At 41.0% G+C, this 20117-nt stretch overlaps 2 protein-coding genes across 3 annotated transcripts; both read right to left on the reverse strand.

The window, feature by feature from the left end:
- Nucleotides 1-530: 530 nt before the first annotated feature.
- On the reverse strand, nucleotides 531-11600 carry ubtf (upstream binding transcription factor). 2 transcript variants are annotated; one of them, XM_047571751.1, is made up of 22 exons: nucleotides 10070-11600; nucleotides 9415-9565; nucleotides 7691-7749; nucleotides 7228-7400; nucleotides 7036-7119; nucleotides 6787-6942; nucleotides 6630-6694; nucleotides 6399-6525; nucleotides 6200-6310; nucleotides 5977-6110; nucleotides 5745-5886; nucleotides 5618-5659; nucleotides 5374-5484; nucleotides 5107-5262; nucleotides 4866-5012; nucleotides 4596-4706; nucleotides 4424-4512; nucleotides 3747-3936; nucleotides 3604-3651; nucleotides 3426-3479; nucleotides 3230-3334; nucleotides 531-3144 (listed from the first exon to the last, which is right to left on the reverse strand). In XM_047571751.1, the coding sequence occupies exons 1-22, from the start codon at nucleotides 10266-10268 to the stop codon at nucleotides 3004-3006; spliced, it is 2595 nt and encodes an 864-aa protein (XP_047427707.1). In that variant the 5' UTR covers nucleotides 10269-11600; the 3' UTR covers nucleotides 531-3003. The 2 variants fall into 2 exon arrangements, with proteins under 2 accessions (XP_047427707.1, XP_047427708.1); XM_047571752.1 differs by lacking the exon at nucleotides 9415-9565.
- A 159-nt stretch (nucleotides 11601-11759) lies between these two features.
- slc4a1a (solute carrier family 4 member 1a (Diego blood group)) lies at nucleotides 11760-20117 on the reverse strand. The gene is made up of 21 exons (XM_047571749.1): nucleotides 19940-20117; nucleotides 18668-18742; nucleotides 18406-18461; nucleotides 17413-17522; nucleotides 17283-17329; nucleotides 17024-17189; nucleotides 16766-16901; nucleotides 16599-16668; nucleotides 16465-16507; nucleotides 16208-16392; nucleotides 15903-16110; nucleotides 15518-15721; nucleotides 15278-15426; nucleotides 14999-15193; nucleotides 14642-14887; nucleotides 14446-14535; nucleotides 13926-14092; nucleotides 13584-13825; nucleotides 13322-13491; nucleotides 12802-12975; nucleotides 11760-12710 (listed from the first exon to the last, which is right to left on the reverse strand). Exons 2-21 carry the CDS (start codon nucleotides 18692-18694, stop codon nucleotides 12654-12656), a joined length of 2742 nt encoding a protein of 913 aa, XP_047427705.1. The 5' UTR covers nucleotides 18695-18742; nucleotides 19940-20117; the 3' UTR covers nucleotides 11760-12653.

The raw sequence follows: 20117 nt of genomic DNA on the forward strand, positions 1-20117 counted from the left end.
CACCGGATCTTCGCTCTTAATCTAGGATCAGTTTGTTGAGCCTGAGCAGACGAATGAGGTCATCGGTAACAACCATGCGCTATATGACCAAAAGTATGTGGACACTAGAACATAACATTACGTGGTTTCTGAGCATTACATTTCAACTAATTAATCCGTTGCTACAACGCCATCCTCAATTCTGGTTTCAGGCTTTCTAACCATGATGGCTGATATGCCCTGCCGTTTATCTTTGAGATATTAGATAGACTACAAGTTTGTCCCACTCTGAGTTGGGAAGGGCATTCATTTATGGACCAAAACTATGAAGGGGTAAGTACGACAAGCATTGTGAGCTGAACACCATCTGATTTGATGGAATCTGAGTATACACCTTTAAAGGCCACGATAATGTCTTATTGTATGCTTGGTCATGCTGCATTAACTGAGCTTGAGGCCATAGCACCTACCTAGACCAGACCAGGCTCTGTTGCTGTTTTCTCATATGAAGTACCTGTTCATGTTTGCTTAAAAAAAAAAAAAAAACTCCATTAAAGATTATTTTTTATTTGCCCAAATACTTGAACTACAAGGACATACTGTAAGAACACCCTCAGCTATATAAAACATCAAATTCTGTCAAATGATCAGCAGTACAAACTTGTAAAGCTTCGCTGTCTTAGATATCTCTATAAACCAACAAAAGGGAGAGAAGAAACAACTAAAACAGGTGAATTAACCAAACAATTCTCCCCCGTGAGTGAAAGACTCACTGGCCTCGGAAATCACAGATGAGGGTTTGCCAAATTAAAAGTACTAACAAAACAATAAGCACTCAATACAAAAACAGTATTTACAGAAAAGATTACAGTTCTTTTTTTTTTTTTCTTTTACCCCCTAAGTCCACTGGCAACTGAGGTCTTCAAATCCCTTTTACAGACTTTCACCAATCAGTGTCATCAATGACTTTCCTTTTCTCTCTTTTAGTTATTTATATAGTTCACGCTGGTTTTGTGATGAAATTTGTAAAGGTCAAAATCAGTCCATTACTAATAGGTTATTAATAGTTGCCATGTACTCAAATCTTTTTTGAGATCCAAAATGACATGAGTCTCGTCACCAATCCCATTTCCGGTAATTGATGACCAAAAAAAAAAAAAAAAAAAACCTTTGGGAGAAATGAAAAGGTTTAACAATATCTACATTCATGGTGTTGGTATGATGTCCCCACACAGGCACATACATGCACTCTGCAGTCACCACATGGTATGCAACATAACAGCAAGAACAGCACACAGTAAAGCAAATAAAACACACACGCGCACACACACACACACACACCCTCGTATATACACAGTTCTGTGCATGCATGCACGCAAACTCACACAGAGGGACAGATTTACAATAAGTGCACACTTTTTTTGGGATAAGCATCAGACTAAAACCCATACGGATTACAGTCAACACCATTAAAACTTCCAAGATAAACTTGAAATTGCAAACAGATGAAACCACTCAGACATCCTCAGTGATCCTTAATGAACTGGAACAAATCATTCAGCAAATAAACAACGGCTCCGCAAAGAAACGTCGATGATGTAATCACGGGGAGTAAGTGTTATCCCCTTAACAACTTGGACACTGCGAGGCCAGAACAAATTGTTGAATTAACCGAGTCGGGCAGGAACGTGTCAGATTGATGAACTGAAACTACGTGTATTGTCAGTTTTGTTAAATGTGCAGTGCCAGGAAAATATTCAACCCCTTAACCCGAGGACAGTGGATGGAATCAGGCTGCTGACTCTTGTTGACTCTGAGGGAAACCAGACTGTAGAGATGGATCTAAATGGAGAACAAATATAAAACTAGTACATTTTCTAATAAAAAACAAAGGTAACATAAGAAATTTGGCACTCTTAAAACGGTCAACATAAAAGTCTGTTTGTGCAAGAAGCACGTTAGTGAAGTACAACTTCAATCAAACTGAGGATTTATTTCTTGAAAGTTGCCATTTAGTCACCTCAGTATCTTCAGTAATTGTTTTATATATTTGCGCTCACTTTACATTAAATTGTTGAAGAGGAATTAAACTGAGACTCAGATTAATATTCCAGGCTTTTAAAACGTAGAAATCTACAATTTACCACAACTGTGACAATATTTTTTATGAGCACTGTCAAAAGGCCTAATCACATCCACTTTGATTAAATGTTGTAAAACAATAAAACGTGAAAAGTCGAAAGGGGAGGGATTGAATACTTTATAGGCACTGTCATCTTTTAAACGCCAACACGGGAAACAATTTTGTACTGAAATTTTCCAGCAACCAAAACAAAGAAAGAAAAAAAAAAGAAAAAAACAAATAAAACATTCATCATGGCTTGATTTTTTTCCTGAAAAAATACCACCTCTTTAAGAACCAAATCATAAAATCTACATCAAAAGCTGAAAACAGAACAACATGAGAACAATCTGGAAAATAAAAATTCAAGGAAACATTCTGAAGAGTGCAATTTTTCAGTACCCCGCACCCCCCTCCCCTCCCTAAAATGGCCCACCATGCTGTGTTCTTTGGCTCAACAAAGCCTGTTCACAACTCATGCCGCTCGTCTTCAACTAAATGTCAGAACGATAAAATAAACACGGGAGGGTAATTAAATACCCTCACATTAAAACTCTAACCGTAAACCAGTTAACCTGTTATTTGAGATTGGAACCGGTGGCAGAAATGTTCACAACATCACCAAACCAGTGGGATGCTGTTTTTGGTATCATATCAGTGGCCGTGAGACCGCCATCACACCGGGATAGGAGGGAATATTTTGGAGACAGAGGCAGGGTCCCTCCTTGAGTACAGATCACCAGCGCAGCAACAAAAAGTGTGAGTGTGTGAAATGGATGAGGCAATGTAAGGGCTCCCTCTGGTGGTGGGAGGAGAGCAGGGTTGGCACAGTGGCAGAGCTCCCTGGACTCTTGGCTCAGCTCAGCGCTGCTCAGTTTGTCTCGAGAGGACGTTGGCCTGTTTCAGTCTGAGTCAGAATCTGATGTCCCTTGTGAGTTGGACTCACTGCTGCTGTCCTCTGACTTGTTCTCTTTGTCCTCCGCCTCATCGTCATCTTCATCGTCTTCGTCGTCGTCGTCATCATCGTCGTCGTCGTCCTCCTTCTGTACACGAGAAAAGAAAATATCCTCAGTACAGTGTTCATCCTGTCGTTATGTTTGTATCCTAGCAAAGAAAGATGTCACTCACGTCTTCATCATCGTCGTCGTCGTCGTCCTCCTCCTCGCTGGATGAGTCCGCCTCGGAGGAAGCCTTCTCCCGCTCCTCCTCCTCATCATCCTCCTCCTCTGTGTCCTGTGAGGACAGATTGCCAGGTATTTAAAGTTTGCACAGCTGATGTATGACTTGTATGACAGTAAACAAATAAATGAGAATGAGCACTTACTGATTTCTTGGCCTTTGCTTTGGGGCCTCCTGGTTTTGCTGGATTTCTTCTTTTCTGAAATATTGAAATTGAGAAATACGCGTTATTTAAACACACAAAAGAAAGAAATGCTGATAAATGAAATGATTAACATTCCTGCACAGTTTGTTTTCAAAGTAATCTATAAAAGGTGACTTACTTGTGCATTATATTCTTTGTAAGTGTTTCTCTCTTGTGAAGACAAGCTCTGTGAAAAGAAGAAAGTATTTGTTAAATTACAGTTCTTCAAATCAAAAATATTTTGGCTATTCCTCCTTAAGACAACCGAAAACCACTTCTTACAGCGAGCCACTGTTCCAGCTGGACTTTGTACTGTCTCTGCTTCTCTTCTGCAATCTTCTTGTAGCGGTCCTTATCCTTCAGAGGCAACCTCTGCCAGCGGCTGCCAATCTCAGTCATTCGCTCTTTCATTGGGAGATGATTCAGCTCTCCATTTGAGAGCATTTCCTGAGAGAACTTCTGATATCCGTTTCTAGAAAATCAAAAGCCGAAAGGTTATATATAAATATATATCGTTTGCTTTTTTTCCATTTTCGGAAAAACAAGAAAAAACACATCTGTAACATTGCTATTCTCAAAGTTCGACTTTCTGAATGTGGTCCTTGTCCCAGTTTACACACAATGGAGAAAATTGAATAATTGTCCTCCTCCTCCTCCACACTAGGTGGTGATATGTGTCTTTGCAGCAGGTTAATAAGACCCCCTTTCTGATCTACCCTTTATGTCATAATGCGGCACACCAGCATTTCAAACAACAAGATTGTAAAATTCAGGTGAGATTATTTAATACTGCTGTAATTTTTTAAAATTACAGTTTTTTTTAATCTCCTCTGTTGCAAATAAAGTGCTCGCTAACCCTCGGGTGGTTCTTCTACTGGCAATTATGCTATAAGTCTGACAATATCAGAGTTGCACTAGTTTAAACAGGCAACAGGGGGAGCTGCGTTTTACAAACGTACGATGGTGGTTTCTTGGGTTCTCCCTCAAACTTCATCTTCTTCCCTGCAGGAATGACAGGAGCTGGTGAGCGCATCTCACACAGGTCTCTCTGTTTAGGAAAGATAAGTGAACGATTAGCTCTCACTGAAATTGTACACAGATGTTGAGGATTTCAAGGAAAATGCCTCTTACCTCATATCTTTTCTGGTCTTCTGCTGCCTTTTTGATCCACATAATCTTCTCTTTTTTCTCCATGGTGCTCCAGGTGTCTTCCATTGCTTTCTGTGCCTTTGGCCGGTCACTCTGCAAAGCAGAGGCTCACATTAAATGCTTTTGTTCATGGATTCACTGTTCATTTTATTGCTCAACATTTCTATTTTACTTTCATTCTAATGTTGTGATCCTTGTCAGAAGCTGTACAGTGTGGCTAAAACACGACTGCCAGATATTTATCCTTCTTACCTTAAATCTGGCCAGGTAATCTCCAATAACACTCTGCTGCCAGATGTCCTGTGCAGTCTTGGGAGGATCCGGCAGGCGACTACGATCCTCCTTCTCCTTCTTCTCTGACTCTGCTTTCAGGACCATTTCCAAACGCTTATACTTCTCCTAAATGATAGACAAGACAACCAGTACAGTCAGAAAACTAATTGTAAAGTTGCACATATCAGAACAGGTTGCCAGGCATGACATGCTTTGTTACCTTCTTCTTGTCTGGCAACTCATTCCACATGCGTGCAAGAAGTCTTGAGACGTCGCTGTCAGAGAGGTCTGGCCTTTCCTGGTGCAGTTTGGGGCGCTTCTCCTCAGAGAATATGAACATAGCTGAGATGGGCCTTTTGGGTTTCTCTGGGTTGACCTACAAGTTACAGGTAAAATGAGATATGGACTCAAAACTGTTTTTGGACTTGTTTGGCTAAACTGGGGACTTTGCAATGGACAAATGTACCTGGTATATTCTTAATCTTACCTTTGCTTTAGAGTTTTTCTTTTTGGAGGCAGGACTGCTGGCTCCACTGCTCTTCTTAAAACCAGGCTTCTCCTCACCCAAAACCCGCCGCTGCTCCTCTTCTGATAAACTCTGCGATGTCCAAACAATATAGACAATATACATAAAACATTTTCAACACAGGGACGTTAAAAATGCAGTATGAACCAAATAAAAACAAAGTTTGTTGGTGTGCACTAAGGTGGAGACAAAAATGAACACTTACACTGAGAAATCTGTTCATCTCAATTTCATACTCCTTCTTTCTCTGGAAAAATACACAAAAATGAAATTTTAGACCAAGTTTATGAACCTGACTTTTCAACTATGTGACCTGATGACTGAGAACTCACCTGTTCACAACGTTTTTGGTATGCGTCCTTCTCGTTCTGTTTGAGTAGCTTCCACCGCTGGCTGCACATCATCATGCGCTCTGTGCTGGGAACGTCCTTCATGCTCGACATGAGCTCGGCACAGAACATCGAATAACCATTTCTGGAAGCATTTACGCACTGTGCGTTAGTACTAACTCAAATTGGACAGTTCAAATGTGTATGTTGAATATTATTTGTAGGCGAGACTCACGGCGGTGGTTTGTCAGGTCTGCCGTCAGATTTGTCCTTCAGGTGCCTCTCTGCCTTTGTCAGGGTGGACTTCACAATATCCTCCTGTGTCATGTTTAACTCTGGGTGCTGCTGGATATACTCCCGCATTGTTCCCTAGAATGTTTAAAACGCACACACAGTTAACATGGATAAAAATGTTTGTACAGCCTTTGCATAATCTGTCACCATCCCTGTTTTCTTACCTCATACAGTTTCTGCTGTTCTAGGGACTTGGAGATCCATTTGAGCCTCTTTTTGTCAGACAGCTGCGTCCACTGTTTGCCAAGACTGTCCTTGATGTCTTTGGTGGTCGCCTGGTGTCAAAAAGGAAAGTTAACATCTCTGGGAAAGCATGCTTACAGTTAAGAGGCTGTATTCTACATTTTCACTCCTTAAGCTTACATCTGGGTGTGTCTTGAGGAAGGCCTTCTTTTCATGATTGTACCACAACTGTTGGGGCGTCTTGGGCTTCTCTGGTACATTTGAACCTTTCTTGGCCATGCTCTCCACAAGGTCTGGGTGTTCTTGCCTGTTTATATGTCACAGAACAATAATTAGCATAATTTCTGTGCTGCAGGCACAAACATATGTTATCACTAGATTTCATAATTGAGCAGTATTAAATAATCTCACCTGAATTTCATCATGCTTTGAACAAATGATTCCTTGTCACGTAAGAAGTCCTCAACATACTTTTTCTGTATTCACAAAAAAAGAAACAGTGTTTTGAAACTATATCAGAAAGCATAACCACTAAATGCAATAATCACGTCCTTTGTCTTTGACTGACCTTTTTTTTGTCGGGTAGCTCTCTGTATTTCTTGGAGAGGATTTTAGTGAGGTCCAAGTTGCTCATCTCAGGGTGCAACTTTGCATACTTGGCCCTCTTTTCCATAAAGAAACGGAAGTACGGAGTCAAAGGCTTCTTGGGGAAATCTGGATGTTTCTGTATATTGTATGGGAAGAAAGACATGAACATTGAGTTCCATTCACACAACTAATAGTCCATTAGTTCAACGAAATGTTGATTTTAACTTACCTTTATTTTCTTGCCCTTGTAAGGGTTCTTTATGTAGTCTTGAGCATCAATTATCAGTTCTGTTAAAGTCCTGAATTTACGAATCTGAGACAGAAAAAACAAAAACGTACGTCAACTCTGTGGAGAACTAAATTTGAACTTATTTGACTTAACAGGCTTGATGTCACTAAAATATTAGTTAAATTGTGTTACCTCTTTAGAGACCTCCTGCCACTTCTGCTTACACATCTCTGCGGAGAAGGAATTGAAAGCCACCTTCTGCCAGTCGAGGTGGGACTCTGACGTTTTGTATTTAGTCAGGTCTTTCTGAGGCAGGGCCACTTTCATGGCCTCCAGCAGTTTTAAAAGGTCCTCCTGTGCCCACACTGTTATCATTCAAAAACAGTAGGAGACACAAAATTATTCCAACTATCTCCCAAGATACACTTTGTGTCTGAAATGATTTACACCAGATAAACCTACCATTATATTTATGTGGTTAGAATATTGAGTTTTTGTTCATTTTAGTTTATTTTATACATCACAGTCATTCATAAGTTAATAATATGTTGTCGAAGGATTAATAGGCTTTTGTCTAGAAAACCTTGCTACAGTAGATAATAAAATATTACGCTATTAGATTTCCATGTAAAAAATGTGGGGCACAACAAAGCACCTTGGTCGTGGGTCGTTGCCTCCATTTCTCCATTCATTTGTGAGTGCACTCTGTCGGATCTACAAAAGAAACAAAAATAATGTTATTAAATGTATTCAGCGAGCTATAATGTGTACTTTCATACTTATCAACTACAATGAGAAAATAGTTATAAATATAGCAATTAATTTTATTTTTTTAATGTTTAACTTTCATATGATTTCTCAAATAAGTGTTTTCTGTGCGAAATAAAAGTGATGATTTGAAGTCACGGAATTTAAATTTGCCTCGACATAATGGTTTATGTTCATTACACCGCCCCTTAAACGTTTACGCTACATGGTGAGACATAGGCTATTGCTTGTGACGGCTTCAAATCTCAAATAACACTGCGGAGGGCTTCAACTAGCACAACTAGCTACGACAACAGGCGTCTCCGTCGAGCAAATTTCGCCCAGTCGGAATTTGGCGTATTAGCACTGTCCTTTTTCCACAACTAAAGTATCGTGGACACACAGGAGCGACCATTTTCTCGCTTTGCTCGCTCGGTAATGGAGGATTTTCAGTCGGGAGCGGAGGTTGGGGAGGATCCACGGAAGGAGGAAGCGAATGGACGTGGACGGACAGGCAGCTGTAGGCGACCAGCTGACCACGGACGGGGGGATCTGCTTTCGGTCTCCGAGAAGGAGGAATGGTAGCTTGGAAGCACTGCAGCCAAATGCGCCACTCGGCAGAAGGCGCCTCATCACCGACGGTCGCGGATCTAGCTCCGCCATGCGACCCTATAAGCGTCTCCTCGAATGTTAACTTAAAAACCTGAGTGAGGAACCCAAAATAATATTAGTCTGCCGTTAATAAACGTGTTTTAATTAAGATTGACGCGCCACATTATTCGTGGTTTTGGCGTTAGAAGGGGGAAACTGCGAGCACAACCTAGAGCATTCTTCAGCGAGGCGTAGCCGAGCTGTGATCCAATGATGGCGGCTGCTCGTTGTTCATGTTGTCCTTGATGGCCCCAGCTCAATGTGGAGTCCACCGTGTGACCTAGCTGCACTAAAACGATCGACTTTATGTAACTAAACGAACCACCATAGCCTACAAACGGGGCAGCTAAACAACAAATATGTTACATTTCATTAAAATAACTACATATGACAAAAAAAATAAATCGTTGCTGAGGCATTACAAGGACAACTGAACCAGCAAAGTGATGCTTAAATTCGACATTTTCCGATATATTTATAATCATACCGTTTGACAAAAATGTTTAAATACAAATCTTTTAATGTACTGATTGAAAAGAAAATTTGGGGTCCTACATGTCGAATTGGACCACATTTACACGTAATTGTGTTTACAACGAATAATTTGGAACACTTAAGGCTACAATATTACTATCGTGAAGCTACTTTTAATAGACGCCGCATAACGATGGAAAGCACACTTTTTACACACTAACAAATTGTAATAACGTCCGAGGCTGGAAGGACTTGCGGAGGCGCAGGAAGAAAGAAGAAAATGGAAAACATTTTTTTTTTTAAACGGACAAAACAGCATCGACCCTATTTCACTGAAGACTCCGTTGTTACAGTAATGTCTGTGACACTGTAGCGTTTAAGGCGTCTTAATTATTTTTAACTAAAGCCCAAATAAAACATGTTAACAACCGAGGTTGAGTAGCTACTGTGGCGCGAGAAACAGCTCCAGGTCCGCCATGCTTCAGCTCAGCTCTACAGGAAACCTACCGTGACAAGGTCCAATGGCGCACTGCAAACACAGAAAAACCGAGCTTAAAACTAGAGCCAGGGCGTTGCGGACTCCCTTCCCTCGGTCCGAAAACGCATAAGCGAGGACAAGAAGGCGGGTTCTCCGAGCTTGGTCGTCGGTGGTTCTGGGCTAGTCAGTGAGAGAGAGAGGGGGAGAGAGAGGGCGAGTCTCTGCACGGTGAGATATTAAACCGAGATCCCTGATGGCTAACCGAGAGAGGCGGCTGGCTGTTCCGCCAACAGCCGCATGGAGGTTTCGGCGCGGAAACAACCGTTTATTCCCCCACGCACATACCCTAGTCATAGCAAAAACAACCGAGTTTCGATTAAAGAAATTGTCTCGAAAGAGCCGTTGGGTGAAACTTGAAGAAAACCTCGTGTTTCACCGGGTCTTGCGTCCTGTTTCTACCCCGCTGTTTGGGACAAGAAATTCGGGTATGGCCGACCTCGTCTGTACCCTGCCACAGCGGTCGGTTTATTTTCGCTACCACAAAGACGCTACCGAGCGAGGTTCTTTTATGAGAAATAAAATCAAACTATAATCATGAATTTCGACTTTTATCGCTTTCTTCTGGTTTATTTATCGCGTACTCTGGTCGTGTTATGAAACCGAGCGGCTGTTGTGTTGGCTTACCTGCTTCACGGCGTGAGCTTCGGCGTCGCTGTGGAGGAAGAAGGGGAGGGTTGAACGATAGCCAGCACTGCGCCGTCGATCCCGGGCTCCAGTCCCCGCAGAGATGGTCCTTCCCCCCCGCCTCCATCTCACTCGCCGTCTCCCTCCACTCAACGCGTAGCAGCTCTCCCCTCGCCATCCAACCATTTCGCATCCACATTTTTTTGCACCGTTCTCGCACCGTTGAGTCTGAACACAACCGAGGGCGATTATTTCCACTCTCGGAGGCCGACCATGTCACATCTGCAGCCGAAGTTTGCACGGCGAATATTTTGATTCACAAAAGGCAAACTTGTATCAGTGTTTGTCGAATTTAATGCACATTTATAATCTTCCGCACTCCCTTAAATTGCTCATGAAATTATATATTTTTTTCAAAGTTTGTAATTTTCACTTATCAAGTGTCAATACTCTCATACTGTAAAAGGTAACTAGCTACGATGTCTACACGGCAGCGTCCGTGTCTGTTCACATTGCTCAATATAGTAAATAGTAAGCTGCCGTTTGACAGCTTCATTTTGGTCCAGCATGTTTTTTTTTCTTTTCAACTCCACCTTGTGTGTTTGTGGGCGGAACCCCGGGCCATCCAATCCAGTCAGTCTGATTCAACGAAAACAAATGACTTTCAGACGCTGGGCCTTGTTAAATAGTGCTGCGTTCAAACGCCGTAGGGGAAATTTGGGCCTCGTTCTACACGAAGAGGCACAGGCATCCAAACTGTTCACACGATTAACTGAGACTCGAGTATGGAGGTGAAATGAGCTAAAAAAAAAAATAGTGAAATAAGTCAATGCATGAACAAATGTGTAATATTTCACATTGTAGCTAACATGTTACTGAAAATATGTACAGGCCTTTCGCGCAGGTTTTTAATTTATAAATGTTGGCCTTCAAACGTCTGTAATTGTAATTGCATTATTTATTGACTTGATTTGAGTGTTAAAGACCTAGAATTGGCTTTAGGAAATAAAATAATACCTTTTTTAATATGGAAAGTGCTGAAATGAAATAGGACCAGAAATAGGGAGAAAAGTACATGTTTTTGACATTTTTCTTTTATTAATGTGTCACTGATAGATGTGGAATGTAGATGTATTATTAAACCAAAGTGAATCAGAAATGAATGAACAAAATAAGACCAGAAATAGGAGAAAGAAAGGTAGTCATTAGCTCACATTTTCCTATGTTGTTGTTAATGTGTCACCAAGTTATGTGAAATGTCGATGTAATATATAACCAGAGTGTATCAGAGTAAATCCTTTTTTATGCTTGGTTGCTATGTAATCATCTGATATTTACATTGATGTATACACATGATGCACCTCAGAACAAATTTTGAACAAGAGAACTGTATATCTATTGTTGTCATCTTTTTATTTTTAAAATGCACATTTATCCCAAATCAAGCAAAGTTCAGAGTATGTCAAGGTTGTTTTCAGTTAGTAAGTTTAAGTTTATTTAATTTATTGCATAGTAGCAACGACAAGTTGTAATTTACATGATCTCCGCGAAGGCAGCATGCAGCTGAGTGGCAGACATCATGGTCCAATCAAACACCCTGTATTTTTTAGTTTGAGGAGCCTAAAATGAGTGAAACCAACCCTGAGGGTGAGTGAGATGTTGTGTTTCTTCGTGAATTTATAAAAACAAGTACTTTGTAGGCTGTTTTTTATTTTTAATAAAGAGAAATCCAAAGCATGTACAGTGTTTCAAGCACACAACATCAACATCACACGTAACATAAGATGTATTACGCAGGATACATTTACAAAGTAGTATTTTTCCTGGTCAAATGACCAGAATAACAATCGCTTCAAACAATCATGTCTCATCATCAACTAACTATCATTACTACTCATTTTATGATCACGAAAACAATTGGAAGTCTAATATAAGTGCATGTTTCTATACATAGCCCAACTGAACGGAACACACTAATTTGTTCCATAAACGATACACAACAACAAGTTAAATAGGCAAAAAGTAAGAACTGAAAACATTTCAAAAAACACACGTAATGGTCCCACATAATTCATGATTTGTGCAGGTGTAGAGAGCTGATAACTTTAAATTTGCTTAAGGTGAAGTGAGATTACGTTATAACGTAGGCAGATCTTTAAAGCCATACTGTAGTAAGATAGTAAAAGAAAAAATCTTGCATAAGTGAGAAAATTACTTCTCATTATTTAAAAAATAAATAAAATAAAATAACATAATAATAATAATAATATTTTCCCTGAATCAAAATACCACCCTGTATTTAAGAACATAAATAGCCAATGACAATACCTTCATTTAAAAATAAGGAAGCATTTTAGTAATGTCAACACTAATGCCACATTAAAAGATGAAATAATAAAATATGTGAAAAGGGCAGGTCCCTAAAATAAACTAAATTCTAAACTCAAATTCAGCTGCAGATCTATGAATCTGAGAAATGACAGGTAATTTCTGAAAAGGAACAGTTTGAAACTGCAAGGAAGTGAATTTCACCTGATTGTTTATGAAATGAATACTAATGCCATGGCAATGATCCTGGCAGTGGTTACACACAATCATCCTCATCCTCGTCAAATGTCACTTTGGCGTCATCTGCATCCAGCTGCAACAAGAGCACCTCCAGTTACAACACAGAAACTCCTCATATAACATGATGGTGTGTGAATAATCTTTGAATGGAACAGAGTACTTACACATTTCATCTCCTTTACAGAGAAGAGCCTGCCTGTCATGAACATGCGAAGTGGGACGGTGAGAATGAGAACAAAAGGCAGAGCAAGAGAGAAGGGACTGATCTTCACCATCCAAAGGATAGCCAGGCATATAAGCTGGATCAAAGTGAAGAAATGCATCTTCATGGTCTGCACCTGAAAAAATAACAATGCAGGAAGGAGTCAGTGCAGGGACTTTAAGCCAAAAACTAACATGAAAATGCGCAAAATATTGGTGTATAGTGTGCTCAATTACATGGAGCTAAAGAGGACTTATTTTTCACACAGTTTCACACAAGTATTGAAAGCTTCTTTTGGAAGAAACAGCATCAAAAACAGATTAATACAACATTCAACACAAAGTAGGAACAAAAGTGATGACAATAAGTATATTTTCTTGTTTTACATGGTGTATAAATTTATGATGCATTTCTTAAACAACATAAGCCTGTAGCACATGAACATGAATAATGATTAGTAACATAAACTGGAGGATAAATACCCTGGTGGCATAAGCATCAGAGGGATGGTACTTCTTGGGAGTGATCAGCAGAAGCATCCTGTCCCACATCTGGATACCACTCAGAGAGGTGATACCCATGTACAGGAAGATACCAAACAAAGCCGTCATAGGAATCATCTTCAGTATAGGCTCCATGAAAATAGAAACACCTGATTGAAAGACAGTGGGTTATTAGAGGGAAAATGGTTATTTATTCTTACTCTGCTGTGACTCTTAAAGCTCTATAGATGGCAGCACCTACCGACCATGATGGCCACAAAGATACCACTGATCCTCTGCTCAATCACTTTCTCTATCTCTGGTTTGGGGCCCTTGGACATGACAGTGAGAGCGTTGGCGTGGGTAACAGATCGCACAGTGGCAGCACTCAACCAGGGCACCCCGAAGAGAGAGGAGATCCCTCCCATGGTGACCAAGAGGAGCAGGTCAAAATGAAAACCAGATCCTTTCACCATTTTCCTCTCTGGTTTGCTCACGATCAGCCTAAGATCCACAGAGAGCATTGAAAAAAAAAACTTGCATATTAGCGAAAAAACAAAAAGTAAGTTGGTGATGTTATAAATGACTTTATAAAATCACTCACGTAGTAATCTGGGACTCAAGGAAGATGAGGATGAAGACAAGCAGGGCAGGCACACAGCAGCCGGCCATCATCCAGATGGGGAAAGGCTTCTTTTCTCCCATGGGGTTGATGAACCAGCCTCTGATTTTAGGGTCGGTCACTTGAATGCCTTTTGGCACAACCAGTTTCTACAAGGAGACAGAGAGCTCATTCAGAACACAAATGGAGGTAGTACTTCAACCTTCTTGTAGGAAATTACTGCAAGTAATGCATGTATTAATGCATCATTATCATTTGTTGTCTGTTGGTCGTTGCTTTCAAAGGTGTGGTTATAATAGTGTTAACCCCACGAGGGTGTGCAAATTCAAAAGTTTATTGGTGAAAATGCGGTTTCTTCAGTGTGTGTATGGATGTATTTGTTCTGAACCATAGTTTGCACCAACAGACTGACACATTTTTCCATACACTCTATTTAATAGACATAGATGATTTTAATGCACACAGTATAAGCTTCAAAATGTACTTCTTCCACAATACTTACCTGAGTGTAAGCATCTTCAATGCAGATATCCACAGCGATCATGATGAAAATAGAAATAGGGACTCCGAAATCTCCAATCAAACGACGGAGCTTGTGAGACAGAGAGCAAATAATATACCTAGGTCAAAATCACAGGACCTACTTAAAGGGTTTTTCATTCAAAATACTTGAGAGCCTGTTCAAAACTTGATCTTACCGGGCCAGGGAAATAATGACCACTTTTAAACTGACGGAGGAAGTATGCAATGAAGAAGCAGCCAAACATCAGGCACATAGACAGCAGGGCAGTGTTGGGGTACGCCCTCTCAACCTCCAGCTCTTTAATGGTGTGATTGCCATAATCGTCGACCACGATGTGCTCCTTTATGATGGGGTGGAAGGGGTTATCCAGTGAGTCATTCAGATGTTCGTAGTTCAGGATCAGAGGGTGGGTTTTGAAGATCTGAAGAAGAAGAGGAAGAAAGAGTAAGACTCAGCAAATGAGACAGGTGTGGTAGTGGCCACGGGAAAAAAAGATCTCTGTCGTGTGAAATGGATGGAGGGGTGAGGGAACCTTGATGAGCTTATTGAAGGTCTCATAGATGAAGATGAGAGAGATGAGGATGGAGAAGATTTCTTGGGTGAAGCGGCTAATGAATCGGACCAGGAAGCTACCTTCCACCGCCACAATAATGATCACGATCACTATCAGCCACATCCCCACCCAGATGCGGCCCACAATGTATTCAATGCCTTGGGACTTGCAGAACTACCGTAGAAAGGAAGAAAAATGTTAATGAGGGACAGTAGCTTCTGAAGGTGCATTTCAGTAGTCTTGAAAACCTGTACATACAGAGTAAAAAGCTTCCTCAAACACAAGCAAGGGTCCAGAGAAACCAATGACAAGGACGGGCTGGGCGGCAATCAGACAGAAGATGACACCCTGGATGCTGGTGGAGATCATCAGCTCCGATACGCCCATATATTTTTCTGTTTTGTCAGCTAGGGGACAGACATCAGAGAGAATTAATAAAAATGTTTGGTTAGTGAAGTCCTGCAAACAAATCAGCAAAATCAGACATGACTCGTTTACCCAGAAGCCCTCCAAAAGTGATGGCTGGAGACAAGGCGGCAAAGTAGATGAAGATGATGGCAGCAAGGACCTGGGGGTTCAGAGCGTCTGTGTAGTCACTGATGTAGTGGCGGTAACGGCGCTTTATGTCTTTCACCATCCCGCCAAAAGGATACCCTGTCCGGGCTAGAGGGTCCTCCCTCGGCTCCTCTGGACCTTTGTCAACTAAATTGGAAAAACAATAATATCAACTTTAACACTAATCACTCTAAAACAAGTTTCATTCTTGTCTCTTCTCTCCTGTCTTGTACAAAGGACTTAGGTGTTTATTCCCACATGTAAGTAAAGGTGGCCACTTAGGAATTAAAACATTAGTTTACACTGCTGGGTGCTACAAAATGCTGACCTATGACCCTGTCTCCAAATGCAAGGCGTGTATCACAGGGACGGAGTCTATCACGCAGCATCTTCTTCTGGAAATCAATTACTGGCTCCAGCATTGCCATATCCTGGATCTCAGTAGGAGGAATCACAATGCTGCACTCCATGAAGTCAGCGATGGCATTGGTCAGATCTTTGTCAGTCTCGGCCAAGTAGGCTTCCAGACAGAACACCTGTCAGAGCAGGGATACAGAAAGCTTTCATTCGCCCGCACCAAACAAATTAGGATACCTTTTCACAACGTTCCCTACTTTTTCCCATCTCTCTCACCCAGTCAGCCATCAGAGCACCCATGGCACGGCCACTTTCAGTGTAGTCTATACCACTCTGGCTGGGGCCCACCAGCATGAAGACAAAGCGGACGGGAACAGAAGACTCCAGAGTAGACTCCATCACCACAGAATCTCTGAGTCTGACAAAGGCCACCACTGGTTTCTGCAGGAAGTCCAGGACACCTGTAGAAAACGCATAGTGTTAGCTAGATATCTTACAAACATACAAAAATATGTCAAATAATTTGCACATACCTGAGAGGACAATTGAGGCCTCCATGTTGTCAGAGCAGTCTCTCTGCAAAAAGAAGTGCAAGCAGTACAATTAATGTCAGCCGAGTTATGTTAATACAAAACTACAAAATTGACGAGTGGGTAAAAATGAATACCTTCTTTGTTACAGAAAAGGTCTGCATCTCAATCTCTCCAGAAGGAGTTATCACAGGCCCCCCAGACTGACTGGAAGAGCAAATAAAATAAGAATAAACTGCGTGCTGAAAACATTTTTAAGGCATTGTCATATTTCAGAAGAAATGGGGACGGTGCCGTGGCTTACCTGCGTTTCATCAGTAGAGCTCTCAGCAGAGCATCTCGATCACCAGAGCGGATCTCGTCCTTGTTCAGCAGCTCATCAACAACTTTCTCAGCAATAGACGACAGACTGCCGGCACTCAGGTCAAAGAGGACAGCGCCTGAGGATACATTAAAGGCTTGATCGATGGTCTTAAGCATTTATATCCGACAAATTACAAAACAATTCCATTTTAATCACAAATATACACTGGTAGCTGTCCCTTCACTGTTCCATATTCACCTCTACTCATGGTCTTGCGGAGCTGAATCAGACTTTTAAAGGTGAGGTAGGAGACGTGAGACTGGTCCCACTTTCCAGTACTGGGGTTGTAGTTCTCCTCATAGCCCACCCAGCGACTAGTCTCCTGCCAGGTGCTGCCCTGGAGCTCATTCAGCTCCACATATGCCTGAGGTAACACAGTGTATTTTAGTGTTAGTTACAAACCCACCAACAAATTATGGTTTATTTGAATGAATATTTAAAAAGAATGTGGACTAACTTGGGCGTCCCCTCTTGTGGTGGCGTTGGTGTTCACGTTCAGAAAAGCTGAAATAAAGAAACAGAGGGGTGATTGTTTTTTGCACACATGTACTGCAATTGGCTCAAATCCCTGCATAGACTGAATTTACCTTCTGAATTGCTGGGAAGGACGATGGCCTGCTGGGGTGGCTCATTGTCCTCCTCATCATCATCCTCCCTCCTCTCAAGGTCAAAGAAGCTGCTCTGACCCGGTGAAGTCCTAGCGGTGAGGAGAAACAGAAACATGAACTAACACCAAGGACAGAAACAGGAACGTCCACCAGTTCCTTCAGTCAACCTGACAGAAATGATGCAGCTCTTTCGATTATTTTGGTCATTACTGTGTCTCTGAGCAAACTGAATTTTAAGCTTTAAATAAAATTGGCAAATTCCCTAAAATTCATCCAGTACATGTGAAGTTGTCGCTCTTTGTTGAGTTCTGTCATAAATCATTTTGTGTGCATGGCCACAAGATGGCAGGATTGCTCAATCTGTTGCTCTGCTGGTTTCTTATCAGTGTCTGACCTGGGCTTCTTTCAGTCCTGAGTTTAGGTTTTCATAGTAGCGTTCTTTCTTTCAAGTTTCCACTCACTTAACTTTAATCTGAGCATGGTCATGACTCTCATATCACATTTGCATTAGATGGGGAGTTATGGATTTAGGGCAGATAATTAATAGGATTTCATTTGGAACCGAGACATTTATAAGTGCTTAACTGTGTGAGTTCTTGTAATATGTATCGAGGCATTTTTCCAGTTTCCATATTAGAAACATAATCCCAACATTTGCCACTAGGGGGCAGCAACAGCCATAAAAACAGCTGTTATGTTTCTGGTCACCTGATGAATATGAGACCGATTTTTACTCTGCTTTTAGCTCAGGTTTGTCCACCATGAGCCACGCTTTGCTCAGAAGCGCGTCTGTTGTTGTCAGTGGTGGGCATGCAGTGTATGCTGGTGTTTTCACTTTACACGTCTGCCCGCTGTAGATTTGGATTTTGATATGGTAAAACCAAAACAATGTGCCGAAAGCAGCTAAATGTTAACGGTAAGACAAACCCACTTTGCTAAAACACAGATTCCTTGATATGGAAATGAACTCACAGTCTCAGTGGAGAGGGGAAGGCTGAGTCATTGTCTTCATATGACATGTCACTGCCCTAGATAAGAGACACATTGAAGAAGAAATGGCATCAAGTCAATGGATACATTTATATCGCAGCAAGATTGATTGGAAATGTAAAAATCCTCCTTATAAACAAAAAAACTGTGCCACATCATTAACATCCCTGGCAGCAGCAGTAGAGCTCCACATTTTAAACTCTTAGTCTCAGAATTAAAACAGAAAAAAGAAAGAAAGACCAACCTCCTCAAAACAAAGATGGTTTTCCATGGATGTTGATTGTCTGTCCTTGAACGTTCAGTTACTTTTATGCATTCCCTAAGAAAGAGAATAAACTAATTAACATAATGAAATAACAAATAATCAAAGTAATGAATGGTATTTAGGGACAGCAAATGAGCATTACATTTTAATTCACGGTTCACTAGGCGTTTTGACATATCTTTAATGCAGACAGGTACGGCACCCAAAGCACAGAATTTTGTTTACTTGGAAGTAACATCTTTGTCAGCCACAGACTTGTTCACAATATTTTTTAGGGCACCTTTGATGAAGATGCCGCCATCTACCATTACACAGCCACTCTCAGTTTGTCTGCAGAGCCGCGGCTCAGTGCAGATAATCAACCAGCCGTTGAGAACGCCAACTACGTTATAGTTCAAATGGGAGACGCACAGGGCCTTATCTCTGAGTTACACCCATCTTCAAGGGACCTCTATTCTTCTTGGTAGTAGCGCATTAGAAATGACATTCTATGCAGACTGTGAAGCTATTGTAACATGAAATAATAGAGAGTAAACACTTTATCAGAAAGAAATGCATAGTTGCATAGTAATAGTCATGGTAATAAATGCATAGTTCTTATTACTGGACACTCTTTGGATTTGATTTCTATTTCTAATAAAAAACAAGCAAACAAAATGGACAGCCTTGACTTTTTTTTTGCAAACTGAGGTTTGAAAATGTTTGTTGAATTCATGTTTTGCTTTACAACTGCTTAGAATGAGGATACAGAGTGATTACCAGTCATTCTTGAAACATACAACTCTACAGATAATGGCCACACCCTGCCAACAAATTATGTTGGGGAGAAACTGATATTTAGTTTAATTTTCCCATAGCCATGAGAACATGCATATATTTTAAGACAGAGCTAGAATAAGCAAATGATATATCATTACCTAATATACTACTATACTACTTTTTACTATATAATATAGTAATAACTGCAACAAACTATAAAAATATTCTTGAAAAGGGTTATTGATGTATCACTTGTTCAAATCAATTTGTAAAAGTTGTTTTAAATGTTTAAGACCAGAATTACATTGAATTAAATGAATGAAAACACTCTTAACTCTGGCCCTTATCTTGCTAACATGATAGAGACCTGAAAGGTTAGACTGTCCGTCCTATTAGGGTACATCATATAGCCATCCTGTTTGCCCTTGACCCTTTAGTCCCGCAGTGAGAAAAACGTGTCCGGCCTCTGGCCTGAGGAGGCCACACCCTTACCTGTATGCAGGTACTCCCACCTGGTCTCCAGCACAGGAAACAGGACAGTCACTGTTCTGTCAGCCTCAACGAACCCCGTGACGAAGTGAGCCAGGACCAAAGAAATGATGAGTACAGAGAGAAGTAAAGAAGCGGGAACACCCATACGAATCTACGTCGACCCGCAGAAGTGTTGGAC

Source organism: Mugil cephalus, chromosome 20, assembly GCF_022458985.1.
Source record: "Mugil cephalus isolate CIBA_MC_2020 chromosome 20, CIBA_Mcephalus_1.1, whole genome shotgun sequence".
Taxonomy (NCBI): domain Eukaryota; kingdom Metazoa; phylum Chordata; class Actinopteri; order Mugiliformes; family Mugilidae; genus Mugil; species Mugil cephalus.

Coding starts and splice junctions, on each gene's coding strand:
- slc4a1a (XM_047571749.1), bottom strand. CDS start 18,694: ATGGAAAACCATCTTTGTTTTGAGGAG. Junction 17,330..17,412: donor CCTTCCCAGCAATTCAGAAG/GTAAATTCAGTC, acceptor TCTTTATTTCAG/CTTTTCTGAACGTGAACACC. Junction 16,669..16,765: donor GCTCTACTGATGAAACGCAG/GTAAGCCACGGC, acceptor TTGCTCTTCCAG/TCAGTCTGGGGGGCCTGTGA.
- ubtf (XM_047571751.1), bottom strand. CDS start 10,268: ATGTGGATGCGAAATGGTTGGATGGCGAGGGGAGAGCTGCTACGCGTT. Junction 6,311..6,398: donor TCCTCAAGACACACCCAGAT/GTAAGCTTAAGG, acceptor TTTTGACACCAG/GCGACCACCAAAGACATCAA. Junction 4,513..4,595: donor AAGACCAGAAAAGATATGAG/GTAAGAGGCATT, acceptor TTTCCTAAACAG/AGAGACCTGTGTGAGATGCG.